Source organism: Bacillus rossius, chromosome 1 (genome assembly GCF_032445375.1).
Source record: "Bacillus rossius redtenbacheri isolate Brsri chromosome 1, Brsri_v3, whole genome shotgun sequence".
NCBI classification, from domain to species: domain Eukaryota; kingdom Metazoa; phylum Arthropoda; class Insecta; order Phasmatodea; family Bacillidae; genus Bacillus; species Bacillus rossius.
This window is the reverse complement of record NC_086330.1, coordinates 379,139,389-379,161,127: the sequence shown is the minus strand read 5'-3', so window position 1 is coordinate 379,161,127 and position 21,739 is coordinate 379,139,389. Positions and strand designations below refer to the sequence as shown.

Here is a 21,739-nt window from a genome sequence, read left to right as displayed (position 1 = left end):
CTACAGCTTTCGCCCATAGCCAAAGGGTCATTAAATGCAGCGTGAATCTCAAAAATGCTAGTCGTTATCAAATATTAGAATATATATTTTACACCCATGCCTTACCTGGGACTTGAACCCAGGACCCCTCGCACCGTAAGCCGGTGTGCATCTATATATATATACTCTCTTTTCTATGCATCCGACTACGCTACGGAGGTTGGCATTTCAATACTCAAACATTTGGCATTGACCGTCATTTCTTAATACAAGTGCTCATGTTCTCTCTGGAATCTTTAAATTGTTACCTCCATGTATTTGTACTCTTTTTCCGCTTTGTTGTCATGTTTCATTGTTATTACTGAAAATAAAGACCGGTAAAATGAATCTTAGGTTACGCCAGTAAAATTCTGTATGGTATATACCTACAGCAAAATCAAACACAAGTGGGCGCATGGACATGGAGTAAATATTATTCTTTATACTATCAAACCCCCAAAATCACCGACACTGTTAAAACACATAAACAAAAAACAGACATAATAAATGTAAAAACAAGTAAAAAATAAATGAAAAATCAACTATCCTGCATAATTTGAAAAACTACATGTAAAAAAACTCCGGTCAACTTGACAAAATATCTTTATTAATTCACACCACGGTCATATAGATAGGTTTGGCACAACAGTCTGGCAACTTTATATTATTTGCCTTGGCGTGTCTCCTCCATTTAGTGCGGCTTGCAGTGACCTGCAACTAACGGTGCTAGTTGTAGGCTGGCCCATGTTTAACATTTTGTTAAATGGGAGTGTCGTATATAATATGATATTATTTCTAATTCCTTCTCAATTTTATCTCAGATTACTATTTTTCCATCGTTTTGGGTGCTTGGTAAAAGCCTAATATGTACCAATTTTTCCACATTTGTTAATTAAGTTGAAGTGGTTCGAGAGAATGCCTCGCTCTTGTATTACGCCTGACTTAGTGAATGTTACGGTTTAAACAACCTTTCTCGCCCTCCCACCACCCACTCCTCCATCAAGGTTTTTATATTTATCCAAAAACCCGGTTAAAAAAAATTCTAAAGTATACTTCAGTAATTAATTTTTTGATTATATTTATTTAATAAGTTGCACGGTGTAATTTGTTTAGACAGTTTGTGACATAATATCGATACATAATTGTGTCAAAGAGTGTTCAAGAATACGGTATAGCAAATCTCTTTCGGAAGAAAGCATTTCCATTAGCAGAATTATTCCGACAGCGTCAAGAATAGGCCCATTAAAAAAAAGTAGATAGTACATTTTGTTAAAAAATCTTACAGAAATCTTTGGGTATAATTGAAATGTGTGCACAATAATTAATTTCATTGTAGTGAATTTTTAAGTATGTAGTTTCTTTTGTGACGAAAGAGTATTTATTAAGGATGTGGTTTAAAGCAGTCTACCTTAAACAACACTAAAATATGCTGTTTGTTTATGAAATAATTAAAGGATTTTAGTTTATTTTATTTTCGGTTGCAATATAACCAAAATAAATTTTTTTTTGTATTTTTTGTTTTAGGTGAATGTTTTTGTATTGAGATATATATTATTAGACTTTGTAATGGGTGCCTACTTATCCCTGTTGTGTTGCTGTTTCGCATACGCATATATATTAATATAAAAATTGATCGATTAAATCTCTTATATAGTCTTTGAATTAAGCTGAAATGAGTGGTTGGTGCAATGAGATTTATTAAATCTCAACTCCAATAGATAAAGTTATAACTTAATTATTTTTAACTATCAAGGTAAGCTTATTAATTTTGCAGACACCAGATAAAATGGTGAAACCACATAATCTATCCCGGGGGAGGGGGAGAAATTATAGCAATTGATCAAATGAAAATTTTGTTTACAAACAAACTTGTCTTGAACATCTCAAAAATTAACCCATAGGTTTAAATATAAATGCATGGAAATGCTTTTTTTAAGGTCTTACAATAAAATTATTAGTACTCTATACTAATTAATAATTTGAATTTATATTTAGCTACAATTTGGTTCAAGTTAATTCAGTAAGGCTGCTGCAGTTGGGCACAAGCCCTGTGGCAAGTATTTTCACTTTACTTCGCTCGCATTTCTCCCACTGAGCCATACGCTTGCTGACACACACCTTATACAACACATTCACCTCCCTTCAGTTTCACGATCGTCAAGTTTTTCCCTTTTCCATCACGGCTTATTGGAACTATGCAAAATAAATTATATGGCTATGTAGTAACAAACCCACGTTTCCTGAAGGGGGGTTGGAGATTAAATTAGTTCAAGTTGCCATTTCATTTGTGGATGCTGTAGAGTCGTGGCTTTTAGGAAATAAGTTCAATAGCTGAGTGAAAGGTTAGTTTGGTCTTGTCAGCTATTTTCTAAACATGTAAAATCTTCTTTAAATTGTGCTTTACGGGTTATTAAAGTATCTGTTCTAAGCAAAACAACCTTTGGGATCCAGTATCTATCTTGTACTTTATGCAATTATGTTTGTATGGTGTAACAAATTGACAAGTTTTTTAGACACTTGTATGGTCTGAGGACAAAAATAAAATTAATAAATATTAAAAATATGTTTATATTTTTTTTTATTTGCTTGAAACATCTATATTAAGCAAGTAACCCATATTTTTAAAACTAAAGTACTTAGCAAGGGTAATTACTTGAATTATGTAATCTGTTATTTGCAATTGGGCATCCACCCGGGGGTAAGATGGTTTCCCCTCTGCACCCCTTCCCTCCTGATCAACCCTAAGCAGCCTCACCAACCCTACTCACCCCCAACCTGCAGTGCCCCGCCCAAAGTCTGTACCCAGGGTGTCTACTAGTCACGTAAAAGTTCCGAAACAAGCCGTATCCCCATGGGTGCTGGAAGTAACAAAACTTAATTTCCGGCAGCTTTTTTTCTAATTGAAATTTTTTTAAGCTTTACTTCAGTGTTTTTTTGTCACACATTAGGAATGTAGGAATTATCTATGAAATGGCTAACATAAAAATCATCACGTTCCTGTGCATAGTAGTTCTTTTTCGTATCATGCTTAATTTTGTTTAGTACCACCTATAGAAATGATATGATAATGTAAAAGAGTCTCTCAAGAATTTTTTCTTCTTCATGAAAAGTCTTGAAAATTTCTTGAAATTTTTTTCAAGGGGGTATTTGTAGACATTGTGGTACTATCACGAAGTGAAATAACGCACATCGCAAAGGATGTGCTACCTGTCGTTACTAATTAATGTGTGTGATTTTCAGGTTCACGATGAGTTCGGGTTTCATCTCGGAAGCAGAACTGGAGGAACAACGCCGAGTGCGGCAGGAGCAGTGGGATAAAGTTCGCAAGCCTGAAGAGCCCGAGGGTAAGTCGTGTGGTTCGTGCGTACTTCAGGGGAGTCTCCACATTAACTAAGAACGTGCGTTATGGGTGACTTGGTTTACTTTCATTGCCGAACGGCAGGTGTTTTGCTTGCACCCCGTTTTCGGAACTATTCTTGATATCAGATTTTGTGGAAGTTACGTCTGCTCTTGGTTCCAGCGTGTCCCGAAGTTGAATACGACCATCGCTCACTGTTTGAACGCTTAGAAGAGCAGAAGAATAAGCGAGAGATGGAATATGAGGAGGCACACAAACTCAGTAAGTGTTGGCTGTTGGCTTTTAACAGTTTGTTGCAAGAGGGACTGAAGCATAAAAAAAAATTCCAAAAGTTGTGTTTTTGAACAAATATTTATTTTCTGTCATGCAAAAATCATTTAAGAACGTTCTTCATAGCAGGCAGTCCTCAGTTCGTGCCTGGCAACTGCACTTGTGTGTGTGTGTGTGTGGGATCGCGAAGAGAGCAAAAGGAGGGGACAAAAAAATGTTGGTTAATCGCTCTCGCACGGTCTTCTCCACACCAGTCGCCAGATGTTATCTTTTGTTGCTACACCTTGCCAGTTCTTTGTAAGGCTAAACCTTTTCCAAGGCAACTAAGTGTCGATAAAAGGTGCTAGCCACGGTGCTACGCATAGCCTACATCGCAACGATTCACTCGTTCATTTAGTCTTATTGCGTATAAGTAGTAAATTCAGCAAAAAATAATGTTATAATACATACCGCACTTTAAATGGCATAAAATTTAAAACAATTGTGATGCAAAACTAGGAATTGTGCTCAACAAGTATATCAAACTAGTGAGTACCTAATTGCTTTACCTGTAGGTATTGTTTTTTATGATCATTATGGACTAAGCAGAAAAAACAACCAATTTATAATTATAATATACCGACTCTGCTATGAAGTTGTGTTCATGGTATCGTATTTTAATTAGAGGGCTACTTATTTATATATCCTGATATCTTAATCTGTTTTTCATCAAAATTCCTTACTCATTCCCAACACTTTACTTATTTATTGACTTTCGTATGTTCAGCTCAGTTCACACATGAAAATAGAAATGAAAAAAGGAACATCCTGTTGTAATTTATGCCCAGTGGTTTTACAGGTGTTTTAATTTTTTGAAAAGGTATTTGTTTGAGTTAGAAAATCGTTAACTGCATTTATCTGAAATATGTACCAATATGAATTTATTTACAGAAACCACATTATTGTGCATTTATTACTACCTATTAATTAAATGAACATTCAAGACCCACATGAGAATCAGTGAAGCACATAACTGGAAAAAAATTTATATCACAATAAACATGTTTATTAGCTCAATAAAAGTGTAACTTTTCACTCATAAATGTTTTATGAATGTTACGTTGATGAGTATATCATGAAATGACTTGGTTACTGTAGTTAAAGCCACACATGTTGGAGACTGACTGAAACACTCAAAAATTTCTTCACACCTGGTGTCCACTGGCCAGACAGACAATAATTATGTCTAGTTACATGCACCTGGTACATAATAATATTTACGAAATATATTAAGATCACCAACGCCTGCCTTATCTTTACTTCTTTTCTAAAACATGGATTTTCTTTGCAAAATAAGCCTTTCTGGTGCCCGTTCCTTTTTTTCTTTCTTTCTGTGTGCAGATGAACACAATCTTGTCTCGCCTGACTTCCAACAGTCCTGCGACGTGATGCTAACGAATCGTAGAGCCCAACTGGAATTTTTAGCGGGTCAGGAGGAAATGATTTACTAGGGTGGCAATACTGCCTCGTTATCTGTCGCGGTGACGCCGAGGCTGGAACTGCAGTCCTCTTCGTCTCCTCCTGGATCCTTCTTAGCGTTTCCAGCTGGTCTCCGAGAGTGTCTCTTTGTCTCGTCCACACACAAACACGACAGTCCAACGTGCCCAGCTTTGTGCTAGGAATGTGTGCAGTTCCTTCCTAACAGGAAGTTTACTCGAAATTTTCCTCAGTGACACTGGGGTACGAAGCGACAAAGTTTATCATAATTAACTACACTATGTTACAATAAAAACATAATGGTGATTAGTGTATAGTGCTTGTCTACAAAGCTGTTTAAAAATGGCCAAAAGTGGTATTTGATAGTTTATTTTTTATTTATTTATATACATCTATTAAGCGCCAGTTAACAGACGTAGACAAAAATGGGCTGTCGCTATACAAGTATAAAACATTTATCATTTAAAAAATTTCTAAACGTAATATTATCAAAACATTCACTGATATTTTAACTCTTTTAATGCTTCAACAGAAATGTTTGGAAGTGTAAAATTGTCGGCATGATCTTCCAAGTCGTAGAGGTGTGTATCTGAAAGTTGAACACCATGTGATGCACACTAATGAAGTCACTAACCTAACCTAATCAACAGTTCACATCATTTTAGATTGTTTTAAATGTAGCTAACCTAACCTAACTTACCAACCATATAAACAATAAACTACTGATGAACTGCTTAAAATCTAATAATGCCGTTTGACAGAATTGACAGAACTGACAGAACTATCGAGAATAATGAAAGGTACTCACAAATTCTCTTTCCATAAATTTATAGTTAATTTTTGTAGGGCTGGGCGGATCACTAAATTTGCTGATGATTCCGATACTGATCATTTGCGCCAATGACCGGCACCGATCATTGCCAATCAGACAAATTAAGAATTATATAGCTTGTTTGATGTTAATAATAAAAATCTAAAAATCAACACACAATATTCTATGGCTGTGGTTTCGTAAGTGCAATAGACGTAAGTTAAAATTAGTACTATTTCATAAAAATCGAAGTTTTTATTGTGAATTATTAAAAACTGCGTAAAATAATGGTTTGGCATGTTTTAAAAATACCCATATGCAAATTAATACTGTAAATCGTGTTTTTGTTGATACGTGATTTATAGGCCTACCTTATTTAGTTATTTTGTAAGTAAATTTTAAACGTACAACTTTGCATTTTTAAGCTTAATTCAGTATTTATTAATTTAGATTTAGTATGTAATGATCGGCGTTTGGTGATAGGTAAATAATTTGCAGATCGGTACCCATGCCGATGTGTTAAAATCGGCCGATTATTGTGATCGGTGATCGGCATCGGCCCAGCCCTAATTTTTTTTTTTGTTTACTGATCAGCCCTACCTGTACAAAATGACCCTGGTGGTGACGGGAACATCTCACCGACTGGGATGTTGCTCTCGTTCGACAGAGAACATGATCAAAGGACTGGACGACGACGAAGTGGAGTTCCTGGACCTGGTGGACAGGAGCAAGATGGAGGAAGAACGCCGCAAGTCCGCGGAGGAGGCGCGCGAGATCAACGATTTCCGCAATGCTGTGGCTACGTTGCAAGAGCGACATCTCGAGGACAGAATCAACTCTGAAATCCGGACGAGACCAGCTCAGTCAACCAATGGCAGGCAAGAATAACTCAATAGATTGCATTGCTTCAGTGTATTAGTGCACAGATTACTTTACCAGAAATTCAGATATACTATTTTGTAGAATAGTATTTCCGTATAAAAGAAATGCAAGTAGGTGTATTATTTTTAAATCTTACATGCCTGGGTTCGCCTAGTATCTATATTTTTTATCATCATCTTCAACTTTTTAATTCTTTCTGCATTTAAAAAAACTCATATAAGCTTAGACCCTAAGATCTAAGAAATTGTGTAGCAAAATTACAATGATAAAAATTACTATTTTTTATGGCCACAGTATTCTTTAAAAGTAGGAACAACTGAAAAAGAATTGATATGAGTTCTTATTTATGGGGGGAAAAAAAATTGGTACAGTATTTTTCAAGAATAGTGTTTTGCAATAAAACATATTAAAAATACAGAAAAAATGCTGTACGTAAATATTTTGTGGCTATTTCCATGTCACATGTTTTTCACTTTCACAATGTAAAAATGGTGTTGCTAATAACCAACTTTACAAATAAATGTTCAAAAACTAGTAAAAAATTCTGAAAGCACGTAATGGGGAAAGCTGAAAATTATTAAAGATTACAAAACAATTAAAGATCGCAGGCTTTCGCGGCCACTGTCTGAAGTAGCTTCGCTTCTGGGTTGTAGCAGCGTCCAAGGGGAATATATCACAGACCCTGAGGTAACTCTATCCTGTTGATGGCGATCGCAATGTCGACCGAAACGTTGGTGATATATTCGCCTTGGACGTGGCTACAACCCAGAAGCCAAGCTACTTGAAGTGTTGCTATCTTTAAGTTTTTATTTTACTTCACTATTCTGGACCCAACTTTAAAATTAATTTTCTCAATAAACTTGCAAAATAACTTGAGCGATATACTTGCAGACCATAATAAGCTTTTCTCTATTTTAGAACATAACTAACCGAATGTGAAACACAGGTACTGCTGATGTAACTTAGCCTCACAGAGGACCATTACAAATCTCAACTTAAAAATTATCTCACAAGATGGCCACCAAATTCCACATAAATACCTAGTAAACAGTACAATAAACCACAGGCTTACTTAAAAACACAAAAAAAACCCTTGTAAAAAACCTTCCTAAGTGTTGGTTACAAGTCCTCAGAGAAGTTAGGAAAGCCAGTTGCTCACATTTATTGAAAAACCTCCGATGAAACAGAAATTTTTTGAGGTACCCAGATAGCCTGTATTGAGTAGCATTTCTCTGCGCATCATGCTACCTGTACTCCTGTGTTAAATTCAGCGACATTCATTGTGTGATGCACTCTGAGGTGGTCAAAATCTCATTCTAAAAGATATTTATAAGCATGCAAACATTCTGATGTTTCTATGCCCTGGAGAACGCTGTGTAAGATTCTTACAATCCTTGAACAACGTGCCCTAGACTTTCTTATTTTATTCCACTTTAGTCTTATCTGTTTGTACCGTGCAACTCCAATTGTGTACCATCACATTGTGACTAAAAGGATAGACAGTTTTTGATGGTTTGAAAACTATCACTACACATTGTCTTAAATCAAAATAGTGCGAGGATGCCTTCTTTTATATAACTACTTAGGCCTAAGGAAATTATGTAACATAGCCTACAATTTTTTTTGGACATTGATTTAGAAAAATTTTTGCATCCTTGGCTAAATATGTGTTGCTCTGGTTCACGGCACATATGACATATGTTTTCTGTCCCATTATCTAATCAGTAATTATCTGCAACGAATCAACAAGGGTAATCGTTGCTGCCGTACCTGGCCACACCAAAAAGAAATCAAGCAGGCAGAAGGTGTTGTGTCTGTGATCACGTGGCTTGTGTTACGGGAAGCTGAGTGGTGCCGATTTGTAACAGAAGGTGAAAACGGTATCGTAGTAGATTGAGAAAAAACGTGAACTCTATTTCATCTAACCTAACTTGAGTAAACAATAGTTTCCAGAAATGAATTGTATTTTTACGTTCCCGAAAATTAATGAAAATAAACATAATTTATTTACCCTACAATATAACAAATATTATTACTATTTATCACGTCTTTACTAAGAGTTATTATTTTTGAAAATCATTATAATTCTGATGTGTGAAAGCTTACAAAGGCTTAAAAATTATAAAATAAAGAGTACTTGGCACTATTGATGGAATATTAATTTACATTTTTAATCAATACTTTTGTAACCCCTGCTTAAAATACGTTTGTTTTCAGCCACATGTCAAAATTTACATTTTCGTAGCCCTAATGGTAGTGGGAACTAACATCCAAACACAATGTTGAGATGTGAGCTTGTTTTCCTGACTAATGTCGGGGCCAAGCAGGTGTAGCCTGCACCAGGTAATGCCCAGTGCGAGTTGAGGTCGGCACTTCGACACTGTAGTCGACTGAGGACGTGCTTGCCGGCAGTGGTCGCAGCTCCCAGGTTCGTCTGCTGGCGGGTGCTGTCCGCAAGAGACCTGTCGAGTCCTCCGTCGAGCATTCGGGCGGGGGTTTGCAGAAGAAGACCAAGCTTTCGTCAGGTAGAGTGTCTCAAGTCTATTGCACAGTGATGCTGATATTAGCTTTCGTCAGGTAGAGTGTTTCAAGTCTATTGCACAGTGATACTGATATTAGAATTTGTCAGGTAGAGTTTTTTAAGTCAATTACATAATGATACTGTTATTAGCTTTTGTCATTTAGAGTGTTTCAAGTCGATTACACAGTGATACTGTTATTAGCTTTCATCAGGTAGTGTGTTTCAAGACATTTACATAGTGATACTGCTATTAGCTTTCATCATTTAGTGTGTTTCAAGTTGATTACACAGTCTTACTGTTATTAGCTTTCAATAGGTAGCGTGTTTGTGTGATTCTGCAGAAATGAACGGAGTAGTGACCAATGGGGAAGTACGAGCTGAGACGGAAACCACGGAAGCCGACACAACAACTGGAAAAGTTCAGCCGTCAGAAAGTGATTCGAGGTAAGAAAAAAATTTCTCTATGTTACGTAGATGTCGAAGAAAGACTGTCTGTTGTATTCGTTACCATTGTGGGACCTTTTTGGAAATTTAAGGTTGAGAAAATCTCTGCATAGAGAACTCAAATTCATTTTTCAGGTTATGAAAAGAAATCTTTGTTATCTTTATTTACATTTTAATAATGACTTTTCATTTCCTGCATCTAAATGCTTGGAAACTTAACATAACTTCATTCATTTGTCCATCGAAAGTCAGAGCTTGGTAAGCGTTTGACAAACAGATGGATGGGAAAGGACGGATGGGAAATTGTCGAATGTGATGAATCCGTGGAAGTCCATCTTAAACACACTGTTACATTGTTTGGAGAGGGGTTACGCTGATCGGATCTCTCGCCTCCCGCCAGGCAGCCCGGGTTCGGTTCGTGGCCTTGTCGAACCCAGATTTTTTTTTTTACAAGTTTTCTCATGGTACTGCCGTTTCCTCCACCCATTCATTCACAGATGTGAGGAACTGTGGAAAGTGGCATTTCATGATGTTGGCAAGCATGTTTGAGAAAGACATATTTTTTTTGTAATTACGCACTTGTAACAAATTATACGTTCTTACATGTTCAGTGTGTTCAACCACTTTCCTTTTTTTAAAGCATATTGTTACGATTTATTATTTGGGGAGAACTGGTTTCATAAGAGATAGCCCAATTAGGCTTCTTTACAGTTTTATTGATTACTAATATTTACATTAATAATAAATAATTATACTTAAAAATGTCTTATCACCAATCACTGGCACTTAAAAATGTTTATTGTCAAGTTACTCAATGTCTGTCCAATTACACAATTCGCACTCCTCGCTGGAGCTAGGCTCGACTGTGGTTCGCCCCTCACCTCGCGCCTGTCCACTCACACAGTCTCGCGCCACTCAGTCGCACTCTCACGATCCAGTCGAACACCGCGTCGCGCCACACTAGAGGGGGTCTCCCACCCTCTTCGCCGATGTCGCACTTGCTTTCACTAGCGGAACTCTCCGTACTCCGTAACTGTCGCAGGACTCGCTCGGAATCTGCTCTGAACTCCCACTGAGGCCGACGTCGCTGCTTAAGTACTCTATGAGAGCGGCTGTGTCGAGTCATGTCATCCCGGCCGACGCGACGCCCGAACAGTCCAGAAAAGCGGCGTTAATTCGCGCCACTCCACGGGGCGGCCCGCGGAATTCCCAACGCTGCTCGGCAAGACGATGCGCGGGGAGCGGAGGGGGAACGGGGGGGGGGGTAGCGATGACCCTTGTTATCTGGCCAGGCACGCGGGGTTTGCCTTACGTCAGTGTACGGCACGTGACACGGCGCGTGTCGTGGTCCTGCGTTCCTGACAATGTATTTGTGCGTGTTGTGTTTTCGTAAAAAAAGGATCTGAAAGAAATTGTTTCGAAAACAACAAAGCCCTAAGCGATCTGAACGAATGCACTTTTGAAATTGTTCGCAGTTGCAAGTACGGACGGGCCTCGTCATACTGAAGCGCATCAGCTCTCACGAAACAACGCAGTTTGCAGTTTCAAAACATTGTGGTTGACACCAGGACGGTCGAGAGAATCTTACGGCAGGGAAGGGGGGGGTTGGGTGGCAAAATAATTTTGTCTGGCCTTCTCCCCATTACCTAATGTATTTAATTTTTTAAACACTCCACAAATTTAAAACAAAACATTAAAGCCTTAATCTTTCAATGACCGTAACTGTTAAGTTGTTATGTACTGCATAACTTGTAAGGTTGTGATGCAAGGGTGAACCCGAGGATTAAAAGCAAATCGTGCCACTCCAGCTCCCCCTCAGTGGCCCCTGCGACGCCACGCACTGGCAGAGGCAGGCCCGAGGCGAGATGCGGTGAAGGCAGAGCGTGTGCTCCTGTGTGCCAGGGGCGGGCGGCCCGCGGAGGATGATGACGGAGGCCTGCGCTGCATCGGCATCCTGCCGGGGCTGGGCGTGTACCCCGACACCAGCGACAGCGACCAGAGCTCCGACACGGACCAGGACCTGCCCGAGAGCACTGGGCTGGACCTGCTGGGCCGCAAGGCCGCGGAGCCCGCCCCGCCCCCCAAGTCCTCCAGCGGCTCCGGTAGGTGAGCTTCCTTCTCGCTCTCGCGTTGCACCGCGTGATTTAACACTTCCCGTCACTCTTTTTCATTTTATTTTGCTTCTTAACAGCATCACAATGCATTCGTTAACGTCTGACCTTCGAAATTCATTCTAACTCTCGCTCTGTTTCGTCTCTCAACGTAATAAGACCGTGACTGCAATGGAAACCGAACAAATTGACGATTCGCCTGCAAACGATTTGATTGGCTGCAAGCGTTCGCCTGTAGCACAACTTAACCGCCGCGTGTGGTCGAACATCGACAGCTACTGTCGCTCGGCAGGCAGCCGACTTGAAAACTTGGCGCTTCTAGTCGGCAGTACGGGAAGTTCAGAAACCGACATGTCTCTTAACACTTAAAACTAACATACGCTACGTACGTGTTCGAACATGCTCAGATTTTTTCTGATCAGCAGTAGTAGTAGTCAGGAAAATTAATTTTTAAAAATAAACAGAAAATTAGTTATATATGGAGAAATGTGTAATTTTTATTATTTATTAATTTTTAATGCTTGTAAAAAAAAATTGGGTATGTACTGTATCAAGACACATTTCAGCAGCAAATAAGCGTCGTCAGGTGGTATTTACTGCAGTCTTATCGCGTGGAGTGTTACGCTATAGAGCACAGCACACCCTACTGTGCACGCTGCAAACATTGCTCGGTGACGTTTTGAGGATAAGAACTGCACTTGGTATGAGCTAGCACGTCAGCCAGTCCCCCCCCCCTCGTGCTGGTCTCGTCCGAGACTTGGCTCAGACGGCAGGCGGTGATGTGAACGATGGATTGTCAAACCCATTCACGGTACATAAAATGTATGCACTCTAGTAGAAGAAAACAAAATGTCGGCCTCCAGCAGACGATAACAAGATGGCCGCCGTGACGTCATACATGCACCCAAATGTTACTTCTGTAATATATACAATTTTATTACATCTAAATTGGGATGTTGTTCAGTAATCTGGAACGGCATCAAGATGGCTGATGTAAATAAATTAGAAAGCATACAAATGATTTCAAAGAACTTTCCTTCACCTATCTGATTCCTCTTGTTGATGGGAGAACTTACTTAGATTCACTCTTTTCTAAGATTTATTTTTCCTACTTCCTTGAGAATACTGGCCTTAAAGTTCCTCAAGTTAATACTTGGTCACTCCAAACTTTTTCCACTCTCCAAAACTTTAATGACCTCATTTTCAGACTCATTCCAAATTACAGCAAACAAATTCAGAATACATAAAGTCATCTTTTCCAGTAAATATTTATAATTTGTAATTTAGCAAATACTTCAGTTATTCTTATTATTGCTAATATTTTATATATCTTATATGATTGTAATTTTTAATTAATCTAACAATTTTCTATTTATGTTAACTTAACCATGTTACTCCTGAAACTTTTTGTTAGTTTAAGTAATTATTAGAATTTTAAGTATTCATATGGATATTTGTATGTTGTGTTGTCTTGTATTTGTTTTGTCCTACTTTTTTTTTGTACTTGTCCTACATGTTGTGCCCACTGTTGGAGACTTGTGCTGTTGGTGTGGCATGTTACAAATCAAATAAATTAATAAATAAATAAATAAATAAATATATGTCTGTAAGTGATAGCTCAGATCGTTCTTATGTTGCATACCCTTAAGTAGAAGAAAACAAAAAGAGAGAAAATACAAAATCAGATTAAAAGTAACTTAATTAGTATTATCTTTCAAGGCTCAGCTTTACCCACATTAATTTTTTTTTTAATTACGCCATTACACTGTACACCTATCCCTCACTTAGCACAACTAATTTGTTCCTAAAAATGCTCGTGTTATTTAAAATCACGTATTCTGAAGCATTAGTTTCCATAAATAGCAAGGCTAATTTAATTAATGTGTTCCAAAATTGTCTAGGAAAATATACTTGACGCAATACAAATGCGTAGAATAACGCTCAACAATAAATATATATCACATCATTAATCTTTATATGCATCCCATCGCACTTTGTATGACAAATACGACACCGCGTAACGGGAGATTCGTGGTTGTGTACACAATATGGTGAACCAGGAGAATGGGGAATATAACATCCCTCCTCCTTCCAATCCCAAAAAACTCTATCATTGAAAGCAAAAAGCAAGCAAAGTGGTTCTACCCCCTCCCCCCCCCCCCCCTCTCCCCACCCCCGACCAATTCCTCCGAAATGAAACACTGCATACGCACCTGTCGGGAACAGAGAATGAAAGACTATAGCTTTAAGTGACATTGTCCATGTAATAGATATTTACCGTGCAGTTTTGTGTTTTGCGAGTGTATTTAGCGGGGGGGGGGGGGGGGGGGGGGGATATGTTTTTCGTTTGAATAATCCATTTATGAATTATAAAGAAAAGATTTTGGGATCATTTTTTTTTAACTTTCTTTCTGTCCATCACGAGTAACAAATTTACGAGTCACACACAAGTAAAAGTAAAGAGGATGCTGACTTGATAGAAGCCAATCCATGGCACGAATCTTCCTGTTTCTTTTAATAAAATTTTTCTTACTTCGCTGACTAGATGATAAATACAGTGCATTGCAGCATATCATAAAGTATTGTACTGTGATCAGTATTTCCAGCATTGCAGTAATTTCCACAAGCGTACAACATGTACGTACTTTATGACTTGATTGAATTGTGATGTAATTAGGATTTGAAAAAATCAGAGTATGATTCTAGTTTTACAATATTACTATCCTGCACATTTGCAAGGACTAATTAGAACTAACTATCTTTGTAACTAGGATGTTTTATTAAACATCAGTTCATATTTTTTTCCGTTCATGATACACATTGAATAAAATATAGGTAATGCATATACTAACATACCTATTGGGTTTTATTTTATCTTATAATTGTTCACAAAGTGGTAGTTTTTCTTTGAACATTTGATCTTGAATAGTATTTATAAGGTGAAATTGAAAGTAACCAACTAAAATATTTTGAATTGTGAGTTATGATAATGATAGGGTCTTTAAAAGGATAGTACGTATAACATTAGCAGCCAGAAAGAAAATGTGAAATTACTTTGCACCAAGTTGTTTGCTTGTTCACAAATCTGAACTATTTAGTAATTGTTTTGTATCACTTTCACAATTTTATTGAACAACTATGTACAATCTCGATGTCAGTCTCTTGTAATTTGTTTGTAAGTTTGCTTCACTAATTTGTTTTGTGTGTTTTGCACTAATAATAACTTTGTTGTTTTCAAGCACATTTTGTTTACTTCCAGTTAATGTTTAAAATTTTAACCTTCTAGTAAGTAAACACTTTTGAATTCTAGTGTATGACGAGATTTTTTAACGTGACAGAATACTATATGCATAAACACAAGAAGTTGTTGAATCTTAAAGCTGTTGTTTTGATTTAAATGATTGCCAAGGTTTAATTTGTTGACGGACTTGCAATATAAAATTTTAAAATGTGTTTATTGCTTGACTACATGGCATTGGTAAGTTGTGTTATTAAAGCAGGAAATAAAATGAGTTTGGTAATCAAATATTCTATGTTTACACCTAATCTATTTTCAGGATGGTAATATGTGGAACCATGGATTTCAAAAGTGTTGGATTAGCATGGCTGTATACTATACATAGTTGGTTGGTTAAGTATGTGCTTCTAACTGGCGTGTTTTTTAACGCAGGCATGTCTGTGTGAATAACGCAAGAGGCTGTACATACAATAGGCACATGCCTCATTGTCTGTTATTGGTTGCCCAGGCAAATAATAAATTACTGTACATAATTCTGTATTTTAGCGTTGTGTGATGTTCATTATCAGTGTTAACATGAAAATAAAATTGCAACTTTTTTTTTTTTAATTTTTGTAATCTTTATAATGAAAGTCAATTTAATTAAAATTTCCGAGTTAAAAAATTATTTAAGTGCTAAAAGAACATTTGTTTAGTTAATACCAATTCATTGTACCTGTAAAAAAGTCAACTATATTCAACTTCAAGAAAATAAATTGAAAATTTTAACTATCAAATTTAGTTATGTTAGTATATTAGGTATCATAGCTACCCAAAAAATACTACTAATGACAACCTGACAAATTGAAGACATCAAATGTGGGATGACCTTGAAGAATTATTTTATGGTTTTGTAAACAAAATTCAATGAAAAGTAAACATAAATAAACACCTTTGTTTTCGAGTCTTACAAAAATTTTGTGACTATAGTTTTCTTAAAGAATAGTAGTATTCACACTATTATACTGTACAAACACTCAATTCACGAACAAGTTTTATTTTTCTAAATATTGTCTTGGAAGCAGGACTCAATACACTTGAAACTAAATACTTAAATAAATTTATTGGGAAAAATTATAGAGTAAAGGCTAGTTTCAGATATTACTTTGAATCTGCGAGTCAGAGCTCGTATTCAATAAATCATTACAGAAATGTAACCTGCTAGAAAATGGGAACACTGTACTGGAAACCGATACACTTAATATTTTATGAAGATGAAATGTGTGCAGTGTTTTCAAGTGTTCAACTGCAAAAAAAAAAAAAATATATATTTTTTTGCGCCAACTTGTTTGTTACAAGATGACTGATTTAAGATGTTAGTTTGGATATATGCTTATTGCTGGTGACATTGTATGCCATAAGAAATCTCAATAACGAACCACAAAAGATGAATATGCAAAATAAAAAAAATAAAAAAAAAAGCCAAATATCAGCTGAAGTCAAAAGTTACAAATGTACACGGCACAGAAAATTCAGTGATAGGAATTAGTCCAAAAAATACTACAACACAGACAGACAGTGGGCTGACGGAGAGAATTTGCATCAAGAACAGTAAATAAAGATACAAAACAACATTGGACAACAATGAAACAAACAGACAGACCATATGATGATACTAAACAGATAGAAAATGGACAACACAGAAATGCACAGGTGCTGCTTATGTTTTTTTACTTTTGACACTGGCTGATTTTTGGCTTCTTTTCTGCATGTTTTGTATATTCATTTTTTTTGTCTGTTATTGAGGTTCCTTATGAGACACAATGTAACCAGCAATGGCGTATATTCAAAACAACATCTTAAAACAATCGTCTCAATTGTAAGACCCCATTTAAAGAACGTAACGAGATGACTAAGCGAGAAACTGTACATAAAGCAGTACCAGTTTTCCTCTGTTCTAACTTTAACTGTAGGGTTGGCAGTACCTGTCAACTTGTCACGAAGGTGATCGGCAGAATAAGGGAATGCCCCAGCCTTCACAACTAACAAGTTCACGGTGAACTGCAAGAACAACTGATCGTATTTACCCGCGCAATGGTCACATTTTGTCCAATTTTTTTGACGTGATAACGTCTTATAAATCAATGAACGTCTGCTGCACGCACGAAAAAGCACGACTCATTGTCACGTTCCGCCTGAGCCGAGCGTGCAAGCAAGAGCGCGCAACAAGCGATAGATAGGCACGATAGGCTTGTCACGCATCCATCTCTCTTCCACTCCATCGGCCGATGCGTCCGAGTAGAAGAGAGACAGCGGCAGCACACAACCTACACGTGAACTGTTTTGTCAACTGTTTATAAAGTGAAGTGAAAAGTTAATGTGGTTTGTATGCAATTTTTCATCAATGTTTTCTTATGACGTTATCACGTAAAATTTTCGTCCGTAACCCCCCTTTTTTGTTTAATAACGTGTACTGCGATCCTTATGCAAATTTTTTTTTATTTTGGGGAAGGAAAAAAAATTAACATTGCACTGTGTGTTTGAATGTGTGTGTAAATAACTAGCCTGTGTTGTTGGTTTTTAATAAATATGTTAGAAGTGAGTATAAATTGTTTGATTAAAATGTCCCAGCAGAGCGTGTAGAACATTGTGAACAGTGCTGTTAAGCTGTGCTGCCGTCTGTCTGGCACCAACAAGTGACCGCCGGGTAGACGCTCGGCAAGAGGGGAATATAAAAACAAACCAGCCAGAGAGAGAGGGGAAGCCTTCTTTTCTCAGACGAGAGAGACAAACGCCCGATCGCGCATTTTCGGTTTTTTTTTTGTTCCTTGTAAAAGGTTAGGTTAGCTACATTATAAATACTTTAAAACATTGTGGACGGTTGATTTAGTTAGGATAGCTATATTAAAGATACTGTGAAATCATGTAAACGGTTTCCTAGCCCTGGATAGCTACATATTAAAAAAGTTATTTGCTAAGCAACCATAAAATGATTTTACAGTATTTTTAATGTAGCTCCTAATAGGGACGTGCGAAGCTTCGAAATTTTCGAATCCGAAGCGAATATTTTTAGGATTCGTATTCGATTCGTTCAAAAAATAATATTCGTAAATTTTCGAAGCTTCGAAGGCAAACGAATATAAATTAGTCTTCTTTAACTTGCCATTTAGTAGAGCCAATTATTAAAATGTTCATAATTTTTGCTAAAAACTTCAGGAAAATTGGTTAAGGATTCGTATACTTACGTTGAGGTTAAACATACCGACGGCGTACTTGTACGATTCCGTCATACAGAAATATTAGATACAATAGCAAATATGAACGCCATGACTTTACTAGGGCAGATATTCATTACAAAATCTTTATTTATGCATTTCCATCCACAAGACCTAAAAAAACACCACGTTATGCTTAAAATTTAATTTACGTTTTCTAATGTTTATTTACCACGACAATATTTCCGCCATTTTGCGGCCAGATGCTGCCAACTAGCCGAACTACGCCAATCAGTTGCACAATCCACACACAGTTGTGTATTAACATGATCATGGAAATAATTTGAATGGAAATAGGTATCTTAGTTTTTCAGATATACGCCGCATGTTTTTCTTTAAATTCTAGTTGTCTTCGCTGTATTAACTGCGCTCATTTATACCCTTTCTTTTCTATGCCTTGACGTCACGTTTTTTGTTTACTTGTTCACCACGTTGGTTGAGTTCTATAAGCGTGCACCGTAAAATTTGAATGGTAAAAAATGTAATTACATTATACTTTAATTGTTTTAGTAGAAAGTGGCACCGTTTTATATTTTTTCTGACGTATATTTGTAAAATAAACCTGCAACGGAATCGAAGGAAACTGCTAAGAGATCTCGCAGTGAAGTGTGGAATTATTTCACAAAATTGAGTGACGGAAAAGTTGCAAGCTGCAATAAATGCAAAAAGAAATACAAAATTCCAACAGACAAGCAGTTCTCTTTATTATTTAGTAAGTGAGTCGCTGTTAATGCTAAAAGTGCATAAGATGTTGATAGAAATGTGTTATTGGAAAGTTATATAAACAAAAAATGTGTAGCCTTACTAGGTACGTTGATTCGTGATTAAAGAAAATAATAGGGAGCAGAAAAATGTGTTCCAGACGGTTTCAGTCACTTTCACAGTCCACAAATTAGCATATATAGCACAGAATATTTTGTTATACATTCTAGTTAACTCAAACCATTTTGTGAATTTAGTAGTTAGCACAATGATATGGTGTTGTTAACAGGATGTACAATGGTGGGGATTCAGGCTACAGGATATTTGTCAGGCCCATTTCTGAATAAAGGAAAAGGAAAGGGAAAGGGTGGTGACAGTACAGAATGAAAATAATTGTGCTGTATGTCATGTGGGAGCAGTATTTAACACATCTTGAAAAATTATTCGAACTTCAATTCGAATTCGCGAATATTTACAATATTCGCTTCGAATTCGATTCGAACTGAAAAAGTCCACTTCGCACAGGCCTAGCTCCTAATGTAACCAACCATCCACAATGTTTTAAAGTATTTATAATGTAGCTAACACATCCTAATCGACCGCAAACGTTAATGCCACACCGGTTTATACAATGATAGAAAGGAAACAAAAAGCGAGCATGAACTTCGGGGAACTTCGGGTGTGGCGCTCTCGTCTGTGAAAAGAAGGCTTCCGTACATATCTAAACAGGTTTTTGTGACGCAACTTTCAAACATTATTTTGTTGTGAGATTCCCTGTGCTTTCTACTGCAGTATTCCATGACAAAACTTCTGTAAAGGGCGTGCTTTATTTTTATGGAAGGAACTGAAAAAAAAATTGAAGTGGCATGCTGTCTTTTCTCCCTTGGGGAAGGAGACAGATAAAAAAACTATAGAAGGGAAGGGAAACACGAGTATGAAAAATAGTTTTTTTGGGCCATAAAGGAGGGAAATGTGAGAGACCAAGAACTGTGTTTCTTGCGTTTCTTGCACAGCAATAAGCTGAGACACGGACCATAAAGACTTAACTTGTATTCTGCTGGAGACAGATTTATGGCACGACCCAAATTCGAGGGCGACTTACGATTAAAAAGTTAGATTTTTTTCCCCTCAAAATTATAGATGCGACCCATACACAGGGTAAATACGGTACACCACTTGAAGTAACATGCCTTCGTAAGTAACTTTATTTTCTGCATTTTTAAACCATTCTGTCGTTTTCTTTTTTGTAGATTCTGCTTGCTCTTCTCCGTGAAGACATCTGGCGGCCAGAGAGTGACTCATTGTACTTTCTGCATTTGTGCCCTTTCCAGAATGAAAGATGCACACAGAATTCAAGTGTATTTAATGGATGGACATTAAACTTCTTAATCTACTTCATATTTTATCATGCACGTTCTTCACCTGTGATACAGTGATAACTATAACTAGTACAGAGTTTGGTTGGACCTGTCTTAAGACATTAAGGTTGGTAACTTAGTAAGAGAAGAAAAAGATGATATAAAAAAAATATGTTGAAGTGGAATATACATACATGGTTCGTAACCTCTCTTTTTAAAACTTATTGTTCGTGATTATATTTAAACAATTATTTAATTTAAAATATGCAAAAAACTGTAAATAATATTTAAAAATTAAAAAGTATGCAATTTTTTTCATTAATGATTTCTTATGACATTATCACGTAAAATTATCGCCCGTAAACCGAATTTACATGGCAACCCCCCCCCCCCTTTAAAAAAAAAAAAAAAAAAAAACCGGACGAGGATGTGTCGGGAGCCACGGCTGTTGCTTTAACGTGAAACGTCTTGTCTCCTGCATGCATCACTTCACTTCGGCGTGGGTGCTGTCGTCACTCAACATGTCCACTGGTACAGGCACTACAGCAGTGCAGGTGCTCGCGGAGTTGGTCTCGCTCGCTCGGCGCCGGACACTGGGTTTCTGTGTGCGGCCCACAGCTTCCTCTTTACAACTATACACATGATTCATATTCTCGGCTGGTTCTTGCACGGGCTGAGGCTGGCATATTGTGTGTTAATACTTTTTATAGGCTTACTTTACATTTTTACACATAGATACTGTCCAAAACACACCATTTTTGGCTTGAATAGATAAATAAACTCTATACACAAACACACGGATCACCGTCTTATGAAGTGTGAGTCCTGAGCTACGCTGAGTAGAAAAGAGCGAGAGCGCCGGTCTTGACCAATCAGCGTGGTTCCCCTTCCCCGCCAACCCGCCCGTCCGCGACTCAAACTCAAGGCCATATCAGCGAGCTAATGATATACGTTAAATAATTACACCACACTTGTGTCTCCAAGACTACCAGTTAGGGAATTATCAAGGCAAGACGATGTAGACCTTTTCTTTACGGTACAAATTTCTGTTCTGGTACCGGTATGTTTGAGTGTGATTTTAAACACTTTTCCCATCGCAAAGCAATAATATCAACTTAACATATGTCAGTGTTTGCATTTTTATCAATGGACTCTTCAATACAAACATACAAACAAATTTCATGCTGAAACCACTAATGGGTACACTCAATTATCGGATTTGCTTAAAACAAGTCAATAATTTCCTTCAACTTCATTATGCTTGTTTTTCATTGTCTTTACACACACACTGCCATA

At 37.2% G+C, this 21,739-nt stretch overlaps 1 protein-coding gene across 2 annotated transcripts; it reads left to right on the top strand.

Annotated features, from left to right (window-relative positions):
• The first annotated feature begins 1,565 nt into the window (after window positions 1-1,565).
• On the top strand, window positions 1,566-20,485 carry LOC134528582 (PSME3-interacting protein). Of its 2 annotated transcripts, none has more exons than XM_063362329.1 (8): window positions 1,566-1,771; window positions 3,259-3,362; window positions 3,539-3,637; window positions 6,601-6,811; window positions 9,228-9,340; window positions 9,678-9,780; window positions 11,683-11,882; window positions 20,336-20,485. In XM_063362329.1, the coding sequence occupies exons 2-8, from the start codon at window positions 3,266-3,268 to the stop codon at window positions 20,356-20,358; spliced, it is 846 nt and encodes a 281-aa protein (XP_063218399.1). In that variant the 5' UTR covers window positions 1,566-1,771; window positions 3,259-3,265; the 3' UTR covers window positions 20,359-20,485. The 2 variants fall into 2 exon arrangements, with proteins under 2 accessions (XP_063218399.1, XP_063218398.1); XM_063362328.1 differs by having other exon boundaries at window positions 11,683-11,886.
• The last annotated feature ends 1,254 nt before the right edge of the window (window positions 20,486-21,739 follow it).